The sequence below is a fragment of the Dermacentor silvarum genome, chromosome 8, assembly GCF_013339745.2.
Source record: "Dermacentor silvarum isolate Dsil-2018 chromosome 8, BIME_Dsil_1.4, whole genome shotgun sequence".
NCBI lineage: Eukaryota > Metazoa > Arthropoda > Arachnida > Ixodida > Ixodidae > Dermacentor > Dermacentor silvarum.
The window spans coordinates 113974759-113997329 of record NC_051161.1 but is presented as its reverse complement, the minus strand read 5'-3'; the positions used below and the strand labels follow the sequence as shown (position 1 = coordinate 113997329).

Here is a 22571-nt window from a genome sequence, read left to right as displayed (position 1 = left end):
TCAATAATACCAACACAAGATTTTCAGCACAACTTAATCTTCTCCTTCCAAAAGCAAAAACGGATTATGGGAAATTTACCGCCGCGTTTTCTGGCACTTCTGTTTGGAATTCACTACCATCTGATATGAAGTCATCGACAATATTATCATTCAAGCCTAGAACGAAGGAGTATTTCATGTACACTTTATCTGACACATAGTATAATTTAACGAACATAGCATTAATTATAGTTTGTTCTGCTATACCATTATGCAATGTACTGTTCAAATTACCGAGTCATTGAATTTGGTCTATAATTCATACTTGTCCTCGTTGTTACTTTTACGTACCACTTATCCTCTTTTGAATTTGGGTGAGTTATTTTTGAGATTTCTTCCATTTGTTTATTCTTCATCCTTTCTTTTTAAGTGTGTGATTATAATTGCGATTTTTTCATTGATTTTTTCTCTTACTCTTTATTTCCCATGATGATGTAGAAATTACATGATATATGATATGACTCACTGTTTGCCACGATCCTATTAACCCCCTTTTTATGTCTTGCTAGGAGGTTCCCTCGACACTTCTTACTTCGTGAGCTCCGAATGTGTACTTATATCGATCTCGTATTTGATATCGTCGTCAAATAAATATTTATTGATTGATTGATATAGAGCACTGCACGGGCTCGGGCTTACCCGCGGGCCCGGCCGGGTAGGGCAGTTTGTTTCATGGACACGGGCAGGGCTAGAGCACGTCAAGTGCTGTTTGACCCGGGCCCGGGCCAGGCTTGAGTTTTCTGACACGGCCCGGGTCGGGCTCGGACTTTCTGATGGTGTGCATGTAACGTGCAGCGAGTTATCCTCGCGCATCTCGACTCTGAAAAACATGGTAGATCGGTGCAGCTGGAAGCTGCGCCGGCCGTCGGGAGTCATGGGCACACCAAATCAACTACAACATTTAAAAAAATGTACTGCACAGGCATTCCGCGAAAAAAGAACTGGGCGTCCGCCAGCGTCCGCGTAGCGAACGCGCGCTCGCTAGAAGACGACGTGCTTGACAACGACAGCAAAATTGAAGACTTCGCGTTCTATAATCCGTGCCTCAAATATATATTTTTGGGAAAATGGTGTAAACATAAATTTGCAGTTGAAGTGAAACACTATTTTAAGAGCGTACTATGCGCAATCGGCATCGGCGCCCGCAGCGAAAGTACGTTGTATATGCCGCGGAGCACGTCTCGGCCCCAATCCAGTTCGCTCGCAGCGCCCTCGCACAATTTCGGTTGGGAAAGAGCAATCCTACTCTCTCCGTGGAACTAGAAGTTCACTTGCAAGCGCCTTCACGTGTTATATAATCGACATCGTGAATACAATTATGGGAAGTAAATTCAGAGCAATCGTTTACTTCCCATACAGGAACAGCAAGACTCAAATGAGAGAAAGGTGTCAGTAGCAAGGAAATGAAATAACGAATAGCCTTGGCAGGCTGGTCGTGTGCTCTGGCAAAATGACGCAATCGCTTTGAGCCTCGAGCTATGGTTCACTACAGCCAGCGTTTTTTTTTATTTTTTAGCCATCACTTGTCTAACCATTACAAGACCAGGATGGGCTCGAGCTTGACGCTCAATGTCTTTTGGGGTACGTTTCAGGCCGGGTTCGGGCCGGTTTCGAGCAGAGCTCAGGCCTAAGTTAAAGAAGGGGGGGGGGGGGGGCGGGGTGGGAAACGTAGATTATTTCCGGGTGCGGCCGGGCCCGGGTCTCGCCATAAAGCTTTTGGTCGGGCTCAGGCGGGCAGCACAACGTAAAAACGGGCCCGGGCCGGGCCCGGGCTGAAGAAATCGGCCCGCGCAGTGCTCTAGATTGATATACCAGGTGTGGATTGGTACGATACTTTTGCTTCTCGTGTTCATACTGTGCATGTTCCGTGCGTACTGGACCTGCTGTTGTGCAAGAACTTGCAGCGAGTGGTTAAGAGATCGACAGATAAAGGTAGTTCGTCCTATATACTTGGTCTTCTTTTTTTGTAAGCGGCTGTGCGGACATTCTTTATTGTGTGTCAAACAAACCCGGTATTTCCCACCACTACGTGATGAAGTTTTCATGTTTTCTGTGAGTACGTACTAGTTCTCCTATAAAAACGGTTATCGTTAAGATTTTTTTAGGCGCGAATAGTTAAAGCGTTTTACACTGGCCTTGATTTTAAGCTTGGCAGCTTCTCGTGATATTGGCCGTTTCAAAGCTATTAACTAAATTTATGCAATAATACATTTACTGCATCGAGAATATGGTACAAAATAAAACAAATAACAGTAAAATAACACTCGGATAACACGCATTATATTTCGCCAGAAAAAGAGACTGAAGTATTTGGTCGCTTTCACAGCAATATCCGACCAAATCAGACATTTCTTAACGAGTCTCTTAGCACTGCTAAGGGAAACAAATTTCAGCATACGCTCCCGAACGTTATCTGAACAGCTCCTGAAAAGTTCTGGTCATACGTGCGCCTAAAAGAAACGAAGGCGTTGATGGAGTGTTGCATGACGGTACCCACTTTATAGAAAGTATATTCCAGGGTATTCCAATTTGTTCTTTCAGAGCATTTTTAACACTCACTACGGTGCATGCGTCAATCATCTGCACGTCATCTTGAAACTGATCAGTCTCAGTATCAGGCATGCTGTCTATGCTTTTGAACTTAGATAAAATGTTCGCCAGCTCCAGAAAACATTCCTGATGTGGTTCTACTTCGATACGGTGAGTTTGGTGCTAATTTTCCTGTGATTATCTTCGCGCTTCCTTGTTTTTCATCTCGCGTTGTCAGTGATAGAAAAATAACAAATTTTGATAGTATTGAAAACAGGTGACAAGTCACTGGTCTCAAATTAGCATCTGATATATATCTCACTTCCTATTCTTGTAAGCTACAGGTGTACATCACAGCTAACAATATCACTGAATATTTAAATGATAGGAATATATTTAGCCTTTACAACAAATATTTATTCAAATATTTCTTTCTTTAACCCAATTAGCTTCGGTGGGGCATAGATTCGCATATAGAACTCGATGTTGTTCGGTTTGTTGACAAGGAAACCATTGCGGAACATTTTACCTTAGATTTTCAGAGCGCGTTTTTCGTCCATTCTTAAACAGTCAGTGTTACCTTTGTATCGCACTCTGATCTCGAGGATATTGTGTCACTACGAGGCGTTGTGGTTATGCTTTTTAACTTGAAGACTACAGCATCACCTGGTCATGATGGCCTTCCAAATGCGTTCCTTCGTCGCTACGTTGAAATGTACGCCCCGTTCTTTGTATGCATTTTTCGCGCATCCATATCACCTACGGATCTGCCATTTGACTGGCGAACGGCGCGTGTGGTGCCCACACTAAAGAAAGGTGACACTGCGCTGATTTCAAAATCTTTTCATTTATCTATAACTTTATCGTGCTGCAAGATGCTTGAACACATTGTTGCTAATTACATAACCACGTTTTTAACACATAAGAACATTCTTCCTTGTTTTCAACGTGGTTTTAGGAAGGCCTTTTCTACGGTCACCCAACTAACCACAGTAATTCACAATTTTGCAAGTGTTATCGACAAGTCTGGTCAAGCTGACGTAAGGTTTTTGGACTTTCGAAACGGGTTTGACGTTGTTTGACAGCAAAAGTTATTGTTCAAGCTAAAATACATTGGGCTCCTGTCTTTTATAATAAACTAGGTTTCCGCCTACTTGGAAAACCGCATACAGTGGGTTTCTGTGAAGTCTTTGATGCCACTCACAAGTATTCTCGTTTTGTGTTTTCAGCGCACTCCCTGTCTCTCCAGATGCAACTCATGCAAAAACTGTCATGGTGTGCTGGTTGTGACATCTATGGAGATGTAATCGAAACCCACAAATACCTTGTAAGTAAATTGCTTACTGCTGGTCGAATGAATGTTTCAATGCTCTGTCACTCTGTCAGGGCAGGGAAGCCATGGTGAACCAGTGCTGTATCCATCCACACTTTGACAGGCAGAAAGATTTATGAATACTTGATGGATTATGAATTGGAAGAAACAGGCTACGGAGAACCAGTTTCAGTGTAGCATAAAATTTCTCCGGAGCAGTGCTGGCCATGGCTGGCATGACATGTCTGTCCATCTGAACTATGATAACACACCAAGGAAATTATGAAGTGTTCACAAATAGTGAAATATGACAAAACGGCGACGAAGAACACCCTTATATGTGTTATGCATGAAATATCCACTGATCATGCACGTAAAAAAAAAACAAGAATGAAAGAAAACATTGAACCTGCATGGGCTATGTCAGCAGGAAAAAGCTTGTCAGGGAAAGGGTTAATGGTCACCACTCGTGTCGTTTGCCAGTTACTTCCCGGGTACCACAAAAGTAGCGTACTGGGACCCCTCTTGTTTTGATTTTTTATTACAGATATTGTTAACGATACTACTAAACCAGTACAATTTATGTTTTTGTACACGACTGCATTTTATTTCATGAGAAATTTTGAATACTAACCTTCATAACATTTATTGATGGTGTACACAATGGGACATGAAGTTGAACGAAGAAAAAACAGTATACATGCTGATAACCAAGAAATGACATAAGTAAATGTTTTCCTACAGTCATTCTACTCATCCTATGGTTAAAATAAATGAATATAGACATTTGGGTGTGATAGTTACAAACAATCTAAGTGGGAATTCTCATATCTCTAATGCATGTGCTGCCTCATTTTGAAATCTCTGTATTCTGCGGCATAAATTGAAAGAGGTACGTGCCCGCGGAAACCAAACTTCGTGCATACAGATCACTCATTTGTCCGCAAATAGAATACGCTTGCACCATCTGGGATCCACTTAATAAACACAATATTATTGCACTAGAAATGATTCAGCGGAAAACAGTTCGGATTATTTTTTTCCAAGTACCGAATAACTGACTCACCAACAACTATCATTCACAATCATGGTATACGGACATATAACTATGGCGGAAGCTTTTTCTTTTAACAGAGAAGCTGTTTAAGCCAGCCGTAATGTGTAGTTCGTGTTCCATATTTAGAAACTGCCGCGTCGTGGCCATAGCAACCAGGAGGGCGGCGACACCCAGGAGGGCGGCGCGGCGCATGCGCACGCGGTCTCCTCCTCGCCAGCTCCCTCCCTTCCCGACCCCCGCCTCTGTTCTCTCCGCGGGGCGCTGAGCCAGGAGAGAAAAAAAAGGTGAAAGCTTGCACTAGACCGCGCAAAGCTTAAGACATAGCGAAGCTATCTGATTGATATCGAGCGGCTAGCGTCCAAGGCGTTCGGCGTCGGCAAGCAACAGCGTTCTTGGCACTGTGCCAACCTTGGTTAGCCTGCCTGCGTTTGTGGCATGCCAGGAACGCTGTCGCTCGTAGGCGCCGGCGCGTGCAGCGCTAGTCACGCGCAATGTCGCGAAAGGAAAGGCATTTCCGATAATGATCGCTCGAGAATACCTTCCCTACATGCGTAGTTAAGTTACACCAGGTTAAGACCTAGCAGCAACCAAGTTAATACGTAGCAGTAGCAGTCAGTAAACTTGAGGATCAACAGTTTCGCTGTGCCTAAGCTTTGTACGACCGAGTGCGAACTTGCCCTTTTTTTTTCTAAAAAATAGCAAGAGCAAACTCTCCATTCATCCTGCTCATATACGTGTCCATTAACTACAAGACTAACCAGGCATCACCACTCTGAATATTTAACTCCGTATCAAACATGAACTAAAGCTTTCAAATTTAAATTTTTCCCCCATACTACTGAAGAATGAAACGCACGACCATTATCATTGTTAAACAGCATTCACTCAATACATGTGGTAGTTTTTGATCTGTTAATTTCGCAACAGAGATGTGAGCGTTTTGTTACTTTTATTCTGAATGATTCCTGAAAAATTTATTCAAACGTATGATTATTTTTTGTAATTTTACCCCTCCTGCTTGGGCCCACATAGATATGCAGTATTTTGTAAATAAATGAATGAACAAATAAATATGTGATAAATGCAGCAAGGTTGACGTCATTTTTTTATTCTAAGAAAGCCTTTCCTCTGGTTCATCACACAAAGCTCATATTTAAACTTAAGAATACCGATCTTCTAGCATTTCTTTTGAATTGCGATCTTGCTTATGTGTCACGTAGTTCAATTTTGGTCAGTATAAACGCTAGCTGCTAATCCGAACTTCCGGTTACTTTTGACGTTCCTCATATAAGTGTTTTCAGCTTGTTCCTTTTCATAGTGCACATCATTGATATTGTTAACGTTGTTCTTGAAACTGCGTCAATAAGATTGTTCACTGACGATTGTGTCATGTTTATATACATTTCTAGCTAAGTCAAGCATCTGCTCTTGAATATATGCCTTGCAAGATTATTCGATGATGCAACCAATGGCATATGAAGCTAAACACCGGCGAAACGGTATACACGACTATTACCAGAAACACATAAATGAGAGTTCTAGCGCGTCAGGTATTCTGGTATACGCAATGTCGATTACCTAATACCAGATTACTGAACGCTGGTAGCGAGATGTTTTCACGGTTCGCCTAACCACGATGCCTTATAGGCACGTTTTGGTTTTTCATAAATGTTTTTGGCAAAAAATACAATTAAAACATTACACCATCTTCCCGTACGGGAACCCCGAGTAGTATGCGAAGCAGCCATGGGGTCGACTAAAGTTCCTATTAGTTTTCAGTTCGTCGTTTCCGTTAGGTTGAGGTACGTAGCTACCGTTATATTTACCATGCGTTGCGGGAGGAGAATGAGAGGAGCGGAGCGCGCGCGCGCGTCATTATACCGCAAGCTACAGTGGCGCCCACCAGCGGAGTATGGGGGGCGCCACTGTAGAATTTAAACAAGAATCAAAGTAGAATACACTTGTTTACTGCAATATAAGATCTCTGTGCGCTTGAGTTCTGCGCCACAAGCTGGCGCCAACAACCCGGTGAATCATGTTTACGCCTCTGGCAACCCTGTAATCTGCAAAAGGTAAAAAGTTTGCGGACGAACTAAACCTCTCTATAATTAATCGTTTCCATATACGGCCTTATTTCTACTGTTCATAGAAGCAATTCAAAATAAGTACTATGGCGCGACGCTACCTAAGAAACTCAGTCGCATAAACACGTCGCTCGCAAATGTGGAGCAGCAGTGCGCAAGTTTTGCTTCCTCGGGTATAAACTCCGGCAAGCCACAGCTCCTGTGATGTTCTTGGCCTATGCGTCGATCATTACACCCGATGTCAATTACGCAAATACGATTTGCCACTCTCACACTGCGAAAAAACATTCATGCTCTGAAAATGACTCACGGGAAATCTATCTGCTTCATCTTTAATAAATACCGTATGACGGACGCCCAAACTACTCGGATGGCCCAAAGTTATAGGATTCTAAGAATAAGGCTTGCCTGTCATTTGAAAAACAGCAACTCAAACAACCAAGCGTAAATTGTCATGCTGAATTGATAACATCATTTAGAGCAGGAATTAACACCTTTATGTTTTCTTTATTCCCTCAAACGTTGAGAGATTGGAACGCAGTGCCTATATGTATGCTTCATAACAGTTTTTAACGTAATAACGCCATGATGTACTCTGCCATTTTTTTTTTGGTTACTGTTTTCAGGAGCTGTAACAATTTGTGCGGAGCATCTATTGCCATGGTTTACCGGGCGACCATTGTTGTGCCCTATATACTGCTGTGCTGTACTTTTGCCTTTTATTGCAAAGGCTGCAATAATTCTATTGGTGCATTTGTTGTCAGAAATTATTGAAGGGCCCCTAAACCGCCTCCAATATGTTTTGAACATTTCAAGTAAACACGCGCATAGAGTTTAGAATGCCGTCACGATCAAGGATGCCAAACGCGGCAGCGCTACGCGCCGTGGGCGCGCCACGAAATCAAAACACAATGCCGTGCTCCTCTCCGGGCCTTAGGTATCCCCAGTGGCTGTCATGACGTCACCAGGGTGCATCTGGTGATGTCATCGGGGGAGATGATGTCGATTGGTCGAACAAGAACCTACGACTTCCGGTTGGTCGGCTAGCAGGTACGGGCGCTCCCGGCTCTTCCTCGTGTTGCTCGCTTGTGCGCACTTACAAATCGGTAATTACAGCTCACAACGCAAGTGCCAAATCGCTCACGCTCCGGCACAGTCGTGCTTAGCGATCTGATTAACTGCGCGAACAAAGTGCGACAGTGTTGGCCTTTCTAGACGTGCGTGAAACGCAGGGTCCATAGCGGCACGGCACCAACAGCGGGTCGCCGAGAAGCGCTAAGTCGCGGCGAAGGCCCGTCCACGTTACCGGCACGGTAACTCGCCGCACGCCGTTTGCCATTTGCGGGCCGCCGTTCGACGGCAGTTTTGCTCGCGAACGGCGAGATTTTCTTGCCGTGGAGGGGATGAGACCGGGGCCCATAAGTGCGGCAGCCTCAACGCCGTTGGTCGCTCGACGGCTCCGATATCGTCGCTAGGCCTTCTCTGGTTCACTTCAAAGCTAAAACGGACGGCGCTTCGGAATGAATCGCCGACGCTCACAAGCCGCAATATTTTCTTACTGTTGTTGTCACTCTTCGCAATAATTGTACACAAAGAAGAAAATACGCTTATAGTAGCAGTGCCGTCGGCTGCGATGCGAGCACAGCCGAGGCGGTCGTATGCCGTCAGTAGCCGTGCACAGCAGCTGAGCTCGACAAGTATCAAAGCCCTCGTTAGTGCTTAATGAACGTTCGACAGTGGATATCTTTTTTATAAGATGTACAATCTACGTATCACTTTATCTATCGGAAATTATTTTGCTTGGAACAGAAGCTGTAGCCGATGTCCGCGTCACCGGTGGCGGAGGCGCGCAGCTTCGCGGTCGTCGATTGGCCCATTGGTTGTGCAGTGGGCGGTGCGCCGGCCGAACGGCCGTCTACTATTTCAATTTCCATTTTATTTTCAACATCAGAAGACAATGATGTTGTGGGCAGTGGACAAAAAGCGCCTCAAAAATGGGCTTGAAAGCGTCTACTGACTATGGACACCTCTGGCGCCGCAGACATTCTACGGCACTGAAGGCTGGGTCGCCATCGGTATGTTTGCCGTAAACGTGGGCGTGCCTTAACCGGAAGTGGACAGTGTTTCTAAAAGCGCGATGGCGATGACGTATATCACGTGACATTTGGAGGAGCACTCATCGAGGAGGAGAGACCAGCCGATGAACGGAGCGCAGCGAAGGAAAGAGCGAAATGGCTGAGGGCCGTGTTTTGATCATCAAGCGCGTGTAACTCCGTAATTACGGCACCATTTCCAAAACTTCTCGCGGCTACGTGTTCGTTGTAGACTCGTGCACAGCTGCAACACAACAACTAAATTTCGACCTTTTGGTGGTTTAGGGGCCCTTTAAAGTGTTAATTGTTGTCTCGCAATGCATTTTTAACCTTTGTTCACAGTTTGTGATGTACTACTGTATGCTGTTTGCAGCAGTGCTCGTTCTATGAACTCTTATATGCCCTTCCTGTAAGGGTCCACAGCTTGCTTCTGCCTGTATTGTAAAAATAAATAAAAAGTAAAAATACCAAAGAAAGTCAACGCGGCATAAGGGGAGGGGCAGGGGATCGAAGGGTACAGCAACCGTCGGAGCTCCGCTGATAGAGCCTTGCAGGGCCAGGCACAAGTTGATTGTCGGGCAAAAATAATTTTCCTTCACGTTCATTTATTTGCACTTTTACTATTACTACTACAAATGTTTAAATTAACAAAAGAAAGTTTACTCTATGTTTTCCTTGGTTTGAGTGTACGTCGACTCATCTTGGTGTTATTAACATATGTGATAACTTGACAGCGCTACTTCAACAAGATGTAGTGTTGAATCTAGAGGCATTTGCGTCTGTAAATTACACTTACTTTTAAAAGGTATGTATATGAGTTATGTATCAGTACTTACGTGAAACAGGTGGTCTTAGAATATTCACGCTTATTTCAGCAGGATATCTCTTCTCATTGTAGCTGACAAAATAGAAATAAATCTTGAAATGTTGGGTGGTATTTTGTGAGTCAGAGACAACTGCTTGGTACCAGGCGTATGAACCTTGCACATGCATGGAGCAGGCGGTATTGAAACCGTTGTCAGTGCACTCAAACTTGCAGCAAACGGTGCTTTGCGATGTGCCGTTGGGGCACTTTATGATCAGTCGTCCATGCGTCATGTTGAATCGAAAAGTGATTGCGGTGCCATTCACACGACGGCGAATGTTAACATATACGGTTTTTAGTCTCACTTCCTGCGCCGCTGGTATGTACTGCTCCAAGATTGGATGATAGTGACAGTCCTCGAGCCCTGTAGGTGAACAAAAATTATGAATAAACTTCATATCAAATGACAAGTTGCGAGTACGAAGGAGCACCATTGTGCAGCACTAACCAGTACCAATAAACGGTAAAAGTGTAGATGTAATCTTTTATTGGACACTTTTTTGTCGATTTATTGCATTTCTATGCAGGAAGCAGCCAAAGCGGACTAATAAATACGCGTAGCAATAAATCTTTGTCAAATTTGAAACACTTGCTGTTGGAGCTAAGTTTCCTACGTCAATATCGTCAGCTACATTTCACCACTTAGAGAATTGTCGTGGTATTATTAGGAATGATCTCAATGAGGGCCAGCGAAGTCGCATCAGTCAAATTCATAGTGCTACCGAGTTGTGGCATGTTTGCCGTGCCTAACTACTTGGACATACTTTGTGGTACGGTGGGCATGCATCTCTACTTCACAGACAATTTGGCATGGCATCACCGGGATCCCCTTTACCGGCAAACTACGTCATGAGCGGATCGCGTTGCTCCTGTAAAATGACATGTATCATCCTGAATATTGATGTCATGATAGTATAGGCTTGCTTGTGCACCATATTTCCAAGATATAATATCATTATATCTTGGACATAGGGTGCACATCCACTGTACAATGGATGAGTCAATCTGGAGGCCTTTTGTGCTTGCTTGTGCTCTATGAACGTAACGACGGCCTTTGTAGGACTCTTCAGTGGTTTCTTGTAAGCGATAGGTATTTCCTTGGGTTATACTTTTGTGTCATCCTTTTTGTACAACAAACAGGATAACCACTGTAGCAAAATAAAAACAAGCAATTTTCATTCGTTTCTCGCCTTTTACACTGCACTGCATCACAATGCTTATGGGGGGGAAATGTGGACGAGGCACGCGTAAGACGTCATTAACACATATCTGCTCAGCTTAATGTTGCACAAAAATAGCAAGCAACAAAATTCCCATAGCACACGGTGAAGTTAAAACTGAAAATTACAAGAATATATTAGCAAGCCTTAACTATCGCCTGAAATTGTTTTACCTCCTTCCTTATGTGTTTCACATTATCACTAGTGCCGCAAAAACGCATGCCTAAGGCCCGGCGAAAAGTACTCGTCAGGAAGAAATCTTCACTGACGATTACTGTACGCGTAGGCGAAGATCTTTCGTGGTAATTTTTTCTGGCTTTTTAGAAAAATCTTCAGTTTCTGAAGTACATCGCGCTTGCAGAGGAAGGTGGCAGAGGTAGGTGTTCATCCTGATGTCATACTTTTGTTACGCGACCCATGAGCTTCGTCGCCGACTAGAACGGAATTTTTTCTGTAGTAGTAATTTATTCATGTGCAGCACTGTGGGGAATAAGCATATTGGTTCCGAAAAGCAATGGTAGAGCTACAGAATGTGACATCTGCAAATTGTGCAACTTTCTCAAAATACTTTGCAACTTCAATCAGGATGTCGCAACGTCAAAGAATGATGTAAACAAGAAGCATCTGCAATAATTGAATTTGGTTAGGGCAATAATAAATGTAATCATGTGGAAATTGGTACCTTCTCCTAGTGTTTCTGCAAAACAAATCGCTCACTGAGCTTTCTTAAAATACTCACTTTTCAACTCTCTTAGCTTATGATTTTACGCCTAGAGTAAATGGGCCTAAAGTACATGGAACTTCGTAAAGTACATGGGCCTTCACTTTTCTTATAAATCCCGGCCACTTTTGCGGCCCTAATGTAAAAATAAGAGCAAAATGCATTCATTGTGCATGTGAAAGTGCAACACATTTCGCTCAAAATGTTTAGAATGCGCAAAAAAATATACGTCATGGCCTAGGTGATGAAAAATTTGGTCTTAAATAAGGTTTCCACTTGGGCTTGTTAGTTTTTCTATATGAACGTGGAGCATTGCGCGTAGAAAACACAGACGAAAGTAGGGACCGTGTGTGTAACCGTGTCCCTTCTTCTTTCTGTGTTGTTTACTCTCAATGCTACATGTTCATAAATATATACTAACTTTGGCTACATAATTCACGTACTTATGGCATGTGCACATTAGTTTACAATCCAAGAACATAATGATAGGCTTGAAATATAACACTCAATAAATATCCTTGAATATATTCTGTCTTAACATTTTCTTTGTCATAACAGTAAGCACATATTTATCACTATCTTGGTACCACAAAATTACCATGGCCCATGATCTCTCGATACTTCGTCATGATCCAATGCCCCTACTGATCTTTTGTTAAACTACAACGGATCTCTCTCTCTCTCTCTCTCTCTCTATATATATATATATATATATATATATATATATATATATATATATATGACCCGCCGTGGTTGCTCAGTGGCTAAGGTGTTGGGCTGCTGAGCACGAGGTCGCGGGATCGAATCCCGGCCACGGCGGCCGCATTTCGATGGGGGCGAAATGCGAAAACATCCGTGTACTTAGATTTAGGTGCACGTTAAAGAACCCCAGGTGGTCTAAATTTCCGGAGTCCTCCACTACGGCGTGCCTCATAATCAGAACTGGTTTTGGCACGTAAAACCCCATAATTTAATTTTAATATATGTGTATGCGACAGCAACGTTGCTTATTCTAACTTAGTCAATAAAATAAAGGTCCTGATAATAAAAGCACCCGGAAAAAAGATCCGAGTCAGGTGTTCATTGTAACTAGCTTATTTTATTACTTCAACCAATGCATTCGATCTCCTGTATTCGCAATTCTTAGACATTGAAGCAAGAGCCCATTCCGATGAGTAAAATTGTATTCCCAAAAGCAGTCTAAGGTCCTTACAACATCTCATAGTGTGGCTGTGAGACATGTATCTCGTATTTTCGAGGTGCTTAATATATTCATCGATTAAAGGGAAATATAGCGGTGGCATTATTCAACCCTGATATATAACGGACGAGGAGCGAGGACACAGGACAAGCGCTTCCTCTCTTTGCAGCATTCGTCCACGTGTCATGTACAAGACTTTAGCGCATCGTGTCCGAACACACCGAAAAACTCCAGCTATAGTACAGCTTTATTAAGGTCTGAGCTGTTCCTACTGCTGGAATGAGATAGAAAAGCCATCAAAGTCAGAACGTACCTAGTGTTATTTCGCGCAATGGAGTGCATGCGGTCATGTGTGGCATCGGACGTAGTTCGATGCCTGCCACACTCTGTCTACTTTATGCCCGTTTTGTTTTATTCAGAGGGCAAACTTAGTCTGGCTTGGCTCAAAAAGCACCAGTGTATAGCAAGCTCAGAACATGAACCTTGATAATTGCGTCTTCTTCTGCGATATATTTTTCAAAACCAAGGCAATCAGTTGCTTGATCCAGCGAGAAGTATTTAGGATGCATATAAGGGCACTGTATTCTCCCTCCTAACAGGCATAACGCTGGGCTGGATTCCCCAATGAACAGAAGCCATACTTTGAACTGTGCCACAGTTGAACTATCTTCCTGAGACGTCAGATACGCACGCAGTATGGAACCTCACTGCTCTTTTCATAAGCCACTTCACAATTCTACCGACCATGAGTTTATTATTTGAGCACTACAGGAGCAGGAAGTAAGAACTGCCAACTTGTCAGTCATGAAATTGAGGGGTGCCTTAATGATGCTTAATACTTACCTTCCATTACAAAATTAGGACAGCGTCCTCGTTGAGCGCGAAAAAGTACGTACCTTCGGCTACGTGTGCTGTAACTCCTATGGGGAAAAATTATCAGTCATTTAGCCCTGGCGCTCACTGCATTCGGACAAACAACCACATCATATATCTGTAACATTTGTTATGCCTTTTCATTTCATAGCATACATCGGTAATTTATTCCGCAGGACAGCATAAATAAATAAATATTTGAAGGAACAGTTATATCCAAGCCACTGGTCAGTGAACACTCATTACAAAGCGCCGACCATTTCTGGCAGCATCACCTTACCACGAGGACGATAGAAAATAAATGGCAGTACTATCATGTGTTTTTGTTCAGTTATTCTCGTGCGAACGTTATGGTGGCCGTACCTGTCATGTGCACAATTCATCCCAACAAAATACCGTGTTGACGCTCACCGGGCCAAATGTTTCATAACTGCCTCTTGCGGACAGCCTAACTGTTTTGCCCACAGCTGTGTTGTTTGAAGAAGTAAACTCCTTTGCAAAGTGAATCACAGTGGTTCAATGCATTAAGTAAATAACGTTTACTGAAAATTATAATAATGACTTCAGAGAACATCAGCCTAGGGCTATTGAAGGGCATCGAATTATGGATGTAATCCGTTCTGTGGAAATAATTAAAATATGAGTAGATTCAAGGCATTCGTTATAAACTTGGGCCATTATACAATAAATATTCACATACTATTTGCCCAATAGATATTTTTCCATGCCAGACAAAGCTATGTGATATGCGTTGTATTTTATTGCACATCTACGGGACACTATGACAGCTTGCCCAATAGATATTTTTCCATGCCAGACAAAGCTATGTGATATGCGTTGTATTTTATTGCACATCTACGGGACACTATGACAGCTTGCATCAGCTTAGCTCTTCTAAGACGTGAACAAATTTTAAGCAATGAAAGCCTTCAATTTCGTTTTCTAACACGTGGGCGAACGTAATTTATGTATGACATAACTAACATCTCGTAATCACATAGTGTTTCGTTGCCGTTTCCATGAAATAAATATAGCCTCCTTATATGACAGTATTGCAATGGCTCATTAGCTTAAACAAGGTGCTTGATTTTTTTAAATATTGTCCAAGTAACTAACCGCACGTTCTATAGGGCCTGTTGAACTAGAATATGTTTAATATATTTTGGTCAACGAAACATTTGGTGGTTTTTGAACGGCTGTATAATCGTTTGAAAGGAGTGGAAGCCACCGTAGTAAAGGCTATCAAATGCAGCCCTTTTTAAGGTGTATCTGTGTGAAGACTGACGGAAACTGCTTTATTGAAACAAATACATGACAATTAGTGGAACTCAATATTAAAATTTATACGAAAGATAACATCAGATTGGCGTACCTGGAAGGTTTATATTGTGCACTTTAACCAAAGTTCTACTTAACTCACTCCACTTACAAAGTTGAAAATTACTGTTTTCAAGTTCTGTAGAACAAAAAAAAACCTTAGCCTGCATGTACCGCGTGTTTCATCTAATTTCATCAATATATTTTTTAAAGCAATAAACCACAGCTTGGTGAAACAAACGATACATTTTTTGTCGTCGGGCGGCACTCCTCAGAGTATCTTTTAATATTCCACCTAATGACCTAATTACCAAGATGAATCATGGAAATTGGTACTATTCACTGTAATGCCAAGTGCATTTTGGTGAACTGTAGAGGGTTCCGAAACAACTGATGCAGATTTCTGTGGCAACGCGCGCCAAGCGTGGTGCTTCATTCCTGCACTGAAAGAAAGCTCGCGAATTGTGAACAATAAAAAGAACACCAGCTCTTCCCCTGTCGAGAAAATGGGGGTAAGCGCCGCTTGTGGAAAAACTGCACTGTCGCAGGCGTTCCGCTTCGTTTGCTCTAAACTTAGGCGCGGCCGCTCTTCGCTGACATTTGGCCTCAACTTCGCGCTCCCGCAACTCGGGGTCCCCGGCTCGTCGCTGTCGTTTCGCCTGGGCTTCGGAAGCCCTCACGCTAGAATGGGACGACAAGCTTCGCTTACCCCCACTTTCTCGACATGGTAAGGGCTGGTGGTTTTATGTCTTTGGGCCCCACGTGTGACAAGGGTAGTTCAAGGGTGCGTTACGGGTCCCCGAGCCCACAGGGGGACATACCATTGAGCTTGGACCCTTTCTGCACTATCACCAGGATCGGCGCACTTCTTAGCGTGACACAACCACCACCGCCGCCGACAGTTGTGAGCCTATAAAGCTTCGCTTGAACACTTGACTGCGCTCATGCGTTATCGCATTGCAGCACTCGCAACTTTATTTCGGTCTAACGGAGGTGCGCGCGGGCTGCGGCAAAGTGTGCGGCCGCCACTGCTAGCATCGGCTTGACATTGCGTCAGCCGGTCAGCACCTTCCACGGTGGCGCGCGGAAACGACGCGCCAGCATCTCTGATAAATAAAAGGCAGGCTGGAAACCTTATTTCTCGAATGCGTCAGTTGCGAGCGAGAGATCTGGGGGCTTCCACTTCTCGGAATCTGCCTTTCCCTAGGTACTACCATACCACGACGGAGGACATGCGTATAGCGTCGTTTGTGCCTAGCCGAGCTGCACTGCGTGAAAGGGGATAAATACTTGGAAATAAATTCGCTATCAAATGTTGTTTCATGGCGCCGCATGCAATCCTTAAGTTCATGTGATGGAGGTCCTCGGTTTGAACCGTGATTGCCTCTGACTTCTGCAGTAGATTTTTTTCCAATGCTTCCGTACCAGGCCCGACAAAGAGGGTTCGTGCCAACATGTACCAGGCGCTCAGACCAACGAGACATGTTACTGTGAATCCGTTGTATTTTAATATATTCATTTGCAGGTTACACACAAAGCTAAGCCGAAACACTTTTTGAAAGAAGTGAGGTTTCAGTGAATTATAGTGTTTCACGCCCTGAATACGGAAATCAGATTTTAAAAGGCCAGAAGAGACCACAAGTCACCTTAGCAAAAACGAGCAGCAGGCCTGCAGGAGAGGTCTCGTATTGGTTAACGGGTTCTGACACAGAAGTCCATCGTGACGTCATAGTGGCTATCGGCGAGGAGCGTGATTAAAATAGAGCGCTCACGAGTCCCCTGTTTAGACGTTATCTTCGCACCCGGTCTTTCGCCTTTACGCTTGGCGCGCAATGGCGGTAGAGCTTCGATTAAAATTTTAGCTGCGATTGCGGTGATGCTACGCGCACAATCCGTAAAATAACTTCACGAGTTTAATTTTACTGTGGCCCAGCTCCCCTTCCAAACTATCGTAAATCTTGAAATTCTAAAACCTGTTCACCTTCCGTTTAAATTCGTTTTCGTGAGTGAGCGGTGCGCTCCCCCGTCGTTGAAAACCATGCCACTGTCAGAGAACCGACCAGGCCGAAAACCTAACGCTACGTGCTCCACAGTGACACGGACCGACCACAGACCAGAAACAGCTGCCACTTCGCCAACGGAGTCAGTATCGGCAGTTGTGATTCCGTTTGAACGAAAATCTAACCTGTGGTTACGCAGGAGCAAAGCTTCCGCCCTCCGTCGTAGATAGAAAACCGCACATTAGACGCAAGAGACCCCACAAAAAGTCGCCGATCTCGCAAAGGTTTTCAAGAAAGCTCCTCAGATGCCTCTATTGCAACTCACACATGCGCACAGGCTTGGAAAAGTACTAGAAAGAAGCTCTCGTACATCCTGGCCCTCGCAGGCTATGTTTGCTCGAAACGTGGCTTAGAGCGCTGCAATGCGATAGTTCTTAGGCGTGGTCATTTGCTTTTTTTTTTTCAATCTTGCGGGCTTTCTTTAAATGCCGTAAAAAAAGTTGGCTGAGCAAAATTTCTGAGGCAAGCTCCAGTCTATTACGTGTTCTGAGGTAACTGAGGTAAAGTGCATAGGTGTTCATGTGAAAATTGTCCAGAGTGGTTTAAAAAAGATTATACCCAAGAAATATATTTAAAAAATAACGATGAATACTGCGGCACGCATGACGGCGCGTGTCGCAGCACTTGTCTTCATTGTGAAACTGATTTTAATGGCACTTGTTTACATTAACGTGCAGCTTGGGATTTATTTTGCCTTAGTTAATAAAGTGGAGTATGTGCCGATAAGTAATCGATAATACGTTAATATTAGTAGAATTTTGTTGATGATAGAATTATGTACTTTGATTGCTCTTGCAAATCTTGTCCACTACATGCAATGATCCAGCTCAAAGAGTAGAATTGTGCTATCTGCGTGAAGTGACTTATAAATATCCCCTGAAGATAAAAAAATAAAAGCGCCTGGTATACAGGACGCGCAGGAAGAAAAATAATATCTGCCCAGCTAACTTATCGCTTTGAAATAATATTTGACCAGCCGCATTTGCCAAATTCATCACTATCCAACCACTTTCCCTTGATGCTTACCATGCGAATGGGTAACAACTGTAAAAATATGTACACTATTCGCTGTTTAGTGTTTTCTTTGTTCTATTCGTCGTCCGTCGCACCTTTGTATGACACAAGCTTCCAGTTAGAATGAAATTCAGCTGCGAAATCAACTACTAAAAGCAGTCGCTGTGAGTCTGCCAACATCTTTACTGACATGTATGTATTCAACGAAAATGAAAAACTTGGCACATAATACGTATGCGGTGTGCGTCAAGTTGTCGAGAATTTATTCTGTTTCTCACAGAGCCAAGTAGATTTCAATGAAGCTGATTCCAAAGAGATATATTATACTTGAAACCACCCTTCCTCGTTAATAAACTTCATTATTTCTATCCACTAAACTAGTCGGATATTCCCTTTCAATAAAGCAAACTTATCGTATATTCCATATATCGTGCATACATACCCGATCCCATTCCTAATTTTTATTCACGTCTCATTCCTATCGGTAGCACAATCAATCCTATACGCCAACTAAAGTTAAGAGCTTTTTTCTCTCACCTGAAATGGCCATAAGTACAATACCAACAGGTAGGTGTATACCTGAAAACAGGTAGGTGTATACGAAAGACACGTTCGGTAAGGTTTCATTTTGTATATTTTTATGCAAAAGTAAATTACAGCTATATGTACTAGTAAACAGGAATCGAGACGTATTGCGGAGCAGCAGAGGTTTCCGCTGTACATTTTGTGTTTAACATCTGCGAAAAATAAATGCGCATGGTAGATCTTTACTCCACCCGGTACAGTCGTTGACTAACGGTTTTGTGCCTGCGAAGACACCGATGCATTTGCCTTGAGAGCTACAAAGAAAAAATCGGCCACGTAATCTATAAAATTACAAAACATGTTGTATCCTAGCTCACACGACGTATAAAAAAAACATCCTCCCCCTAAATTGCTGCAATGGCATTTCTGCAAGTCGTAGCATATATATATATATATATATATATATATATATATATAAGAACAAGAAGAAAGGAACCCTAACGGATAGCCGATTTGTATTGGTCATACCATAAGTCAACGAATATTTCACATTTCTTTATCATTTCTTTTCGTCAATTAATAACTGCCGATAATCCCCCTATGCTGACCATGGTGTCATTGTTTGTTTGCTTATATATATATATATATATATATATATACATACATATAAGAACGTGATTGTGTGAACAGTGACATGGTGCATGTTTTTTTTTCTTCATATTACTTTTTGTGATATAGCTCAAGCACATGTACTGCTCTGTCAAGAAAAGCACCAGTTTTTCATGCGACAGCCGATATCAACATCTTTTGCTCCATGTTTGGACGATCGTCTTCAATGTAATAAATTTGAGAGCCAAGTTTGCTCTCCACTGAAAAGAAGTACTTGTTTCACTTTTATCGCAAAGGCGCCACACTGATGTCTTTAAGCACAGTATACACTTTGCTGAACAGCTCGTGAAAATTATCGGTCATGGTGTGCGTAGCGATATTTTTTTTTTGGCAAGGCGATCACAAATGTGTTTATCGCTCCTCTCAACTTATTGGTGGCCTGGTTTTGTGGTCAGCGCAGGTTCTGGTCGAAGTGCATGCATGATGCCAGCTTTTGCAGCTCAGTAAAATCGTCATCCGTTATATTAGCCCGTGGTAATTAATGTCCATGCCCTTACTGAGCTTGTTCTGCTCTGAAGTCACCTCCGGCAAAATTATAAAAAAGGAATGCTCGTGACTCCCCCTTTCAGCGTCAACTTTGCCCTGTAAAAGTCATTTGTTCTTTGTACATTCATAGCAGCACTGTGACCAACTGGCAGTCGAATTCTCAGAGAAAATGGTAGCTTACTTGTTTCACTGCAATATAAATAACATGGACACTCGAGGTTCGTCACTGTGCTGTCCCGGTATCGACGCGCACGCACAGCCCATATGTGGAGGGTTAGAAGGTCTTCAGAGACGCGAGAAACGAGCTCTGCGTTGGCTTGCAAAAGAACGATAAAGCCAAGTGGACGCGTCCTCACGCTCCTCTCATTCGACTCCGCCATGAATCCACAGCAGCCTTTGGCCTCCTGCTGTTTGCATAAGCGTTGTGGGCATAAACACTAACGTTCCTGCTGGGCAGTTGCGTGCATACCCCACCGCCGTTCGTATTGACACGTATACATGTTTATCTTTCACCGGTGGCCGCTTTCCACCGGCTAACAAGTGTTAAACGTTGTCGCTCGGCGCAGGACGCGCCTGTGTCGGAGGCTTCTAGAACGTTATCGATGCTTCTTTCCGTTGCCTGTTTTCACAGACGCTTATGTTATCTGATTGTGTGACCGACGCGGGTTGTCTGGAACTTTCTGGAAGACACGCGGGCATCAGGGATTAATCTGGAACCTTCGATGACTCAGGTATGGGGGCCGACGCGTTTCGCCGCTGATCAGATTTCGACGATCGCCGACTGTGTTCGCCGCTATCGTTGTGCTTCAAGTGTAACTTGCTTTTGTGGGCACAGGTTCGCCCAATAAAGAATCAGTTTCGTCATTCACAGTTTTACGACTGTTTGCTTCATCGTCACTACTACGTGACATCTGGTGGAGGTGCTGGGTATGTCCTTGTACCGGACCCCCCCGTCCAGCCGTGAGCCAAGCCCACACCGTCTAGAAGACGTCGACGCCTACCCCGACCAGCGAGCTAGTCGCAGGCTACTGAACCTGCCACGGGAGTACGAACCCCTACCTGAGAAGACCAAGAGGACAAAAGTCATGACCTCGGCAGCAGCTACCATGACAGCCCCTGTGCCAACATCTGCGGTCGTGATGCAACAATCCAGGGAGCCACCGACTTTCCGCGGTTCGCCATGTGAAGACGCCGAAAGCTGGCTGGAGGCATACGACCGGGTCGCTACGTTCAACAAGTGGGACTGCGACGAAAAGCTGCGCCATGTTTACTTCTCTCTTGAAGACGGCGCCAGAACCTGGTTCGAGAATAGGGAACGTTCACTAACAACCTGGGACCTCTTCCGAGCCGCCTTCCTGGACACCTTCACGAGCGTCGTCCGTAAAGAAAGAGCTGCAGCCTTGCTGGAAAACCGTGTACAGCTCCCGAATGAGAGCATCGGTATGTACACTGAAGAAATGACTCGATTGTTCCGGCACGCCGATCCAGCTATGCCCGAAGACAAGAAAGTTCGCTTGCTCATGCGGGGAGTTAAGCAGGAGCTATTCGCCGGACTGGTACGGAATCCACCAACAACAGTCCAAGACTTTCTCTCGGAGGCTACGACGATCGAGAAAGCACTGGACATGCGCAACCGGCAATACAATCGCCGTTCGACGCCACACTACGCCGAAGTCCAAGGACTTTCCGACGACCTACGAGACACCATCAGGGCGATAGTACGCGAAGAGCTGCAGAAGTTGCTACCGTCGTCGCAGACTAAAGTTGCTTCCATCGCCGATATCGTGCGGGAGGAAATCCAGCAATCGCTAGGACTTCCCGAATCGCCGCAACCCCAGCCGGAAGCGATGACATACGCCGCCGTCGCCCGTCGTCAAGGCCCCCCTCCGCGCTCGCGCCAGGGCCCCGTAACTCCGCAGTTCCGTCGCCCAGCGCCGCCGCCGCAGCCAGCACGCCCGCCCGTCGCCCAGCGCAGCTACCCGAGAAAAACGGACATTTGGCGCGCCCCCGACCACCGCCCGCTCTGCTATCACTGCGGGGAAGCCGGCCATGTCTACCGCCGATGCCCATACCGCGAGATGGGCCTACGAGGGTTCGCCGTCAACGCGCCACGTCCACAGCTTGGTGAGCGACCACGTGACATCGCCGACTACCTCGCCGGAGCTCACTGGCAACCATGACGACCCTCACGCTCGCCGTCACCAGGCCGCTACATCTCGCCCCATCGCCGTCAGTACACCGGTCCCACTCGGGGCCGATCTGCCAGTCCTTACCCGGGAAACTAAAGGCAGCAACCGATGGAGGTGCGGTTGCTGTACGACGCAATGCCGAAGATTCTCCGCCGACGACGACGACAATTCGCGAATCATTACGACGAGATATCAGCACGCCGCCTAGCAACAGCCTTGACAGCACTTCGCCGCCGAAAGAAGACCTACCGACGCGACGTTGCAGCAGCGGAGCAAGCCGACGCAGCCGTGATCCGACGCCACGACTTAACCGCAAC

General features: G+C 44.5%; 1 protein-coding gene across 1 annotated transcript in view; it reads right to left on the bottom strand.

Moving 5' to 3' along the window:
• Positions 1-18932, bottom strand: part of LOC125947321 (uncharacterized) — an 89822-nt gene extending 70890 nt beyond the window's left edge. Inside the window, exons 1-3 of the mRNA XM_049671779.1 lie at positions 18923-18932; positions 14018-14041; positions 9951-10343 (exon numbers count right to left, since the gene is read on the bottom strand). Coding sequence (XP_049527736.1) covers positions 9951-10212 — 262 coding nt within the window. The 5' untranslated portion in view covers positions 10213-10343; positions 14018-14041; positions 18923-18932. The remainder of the gene's footprint in view (positions 1-9950; positions 10344-14017; positions 14042-18922) is intronic.
• Positions 18933-22571: the final 3639 nt, after the last annotated feature.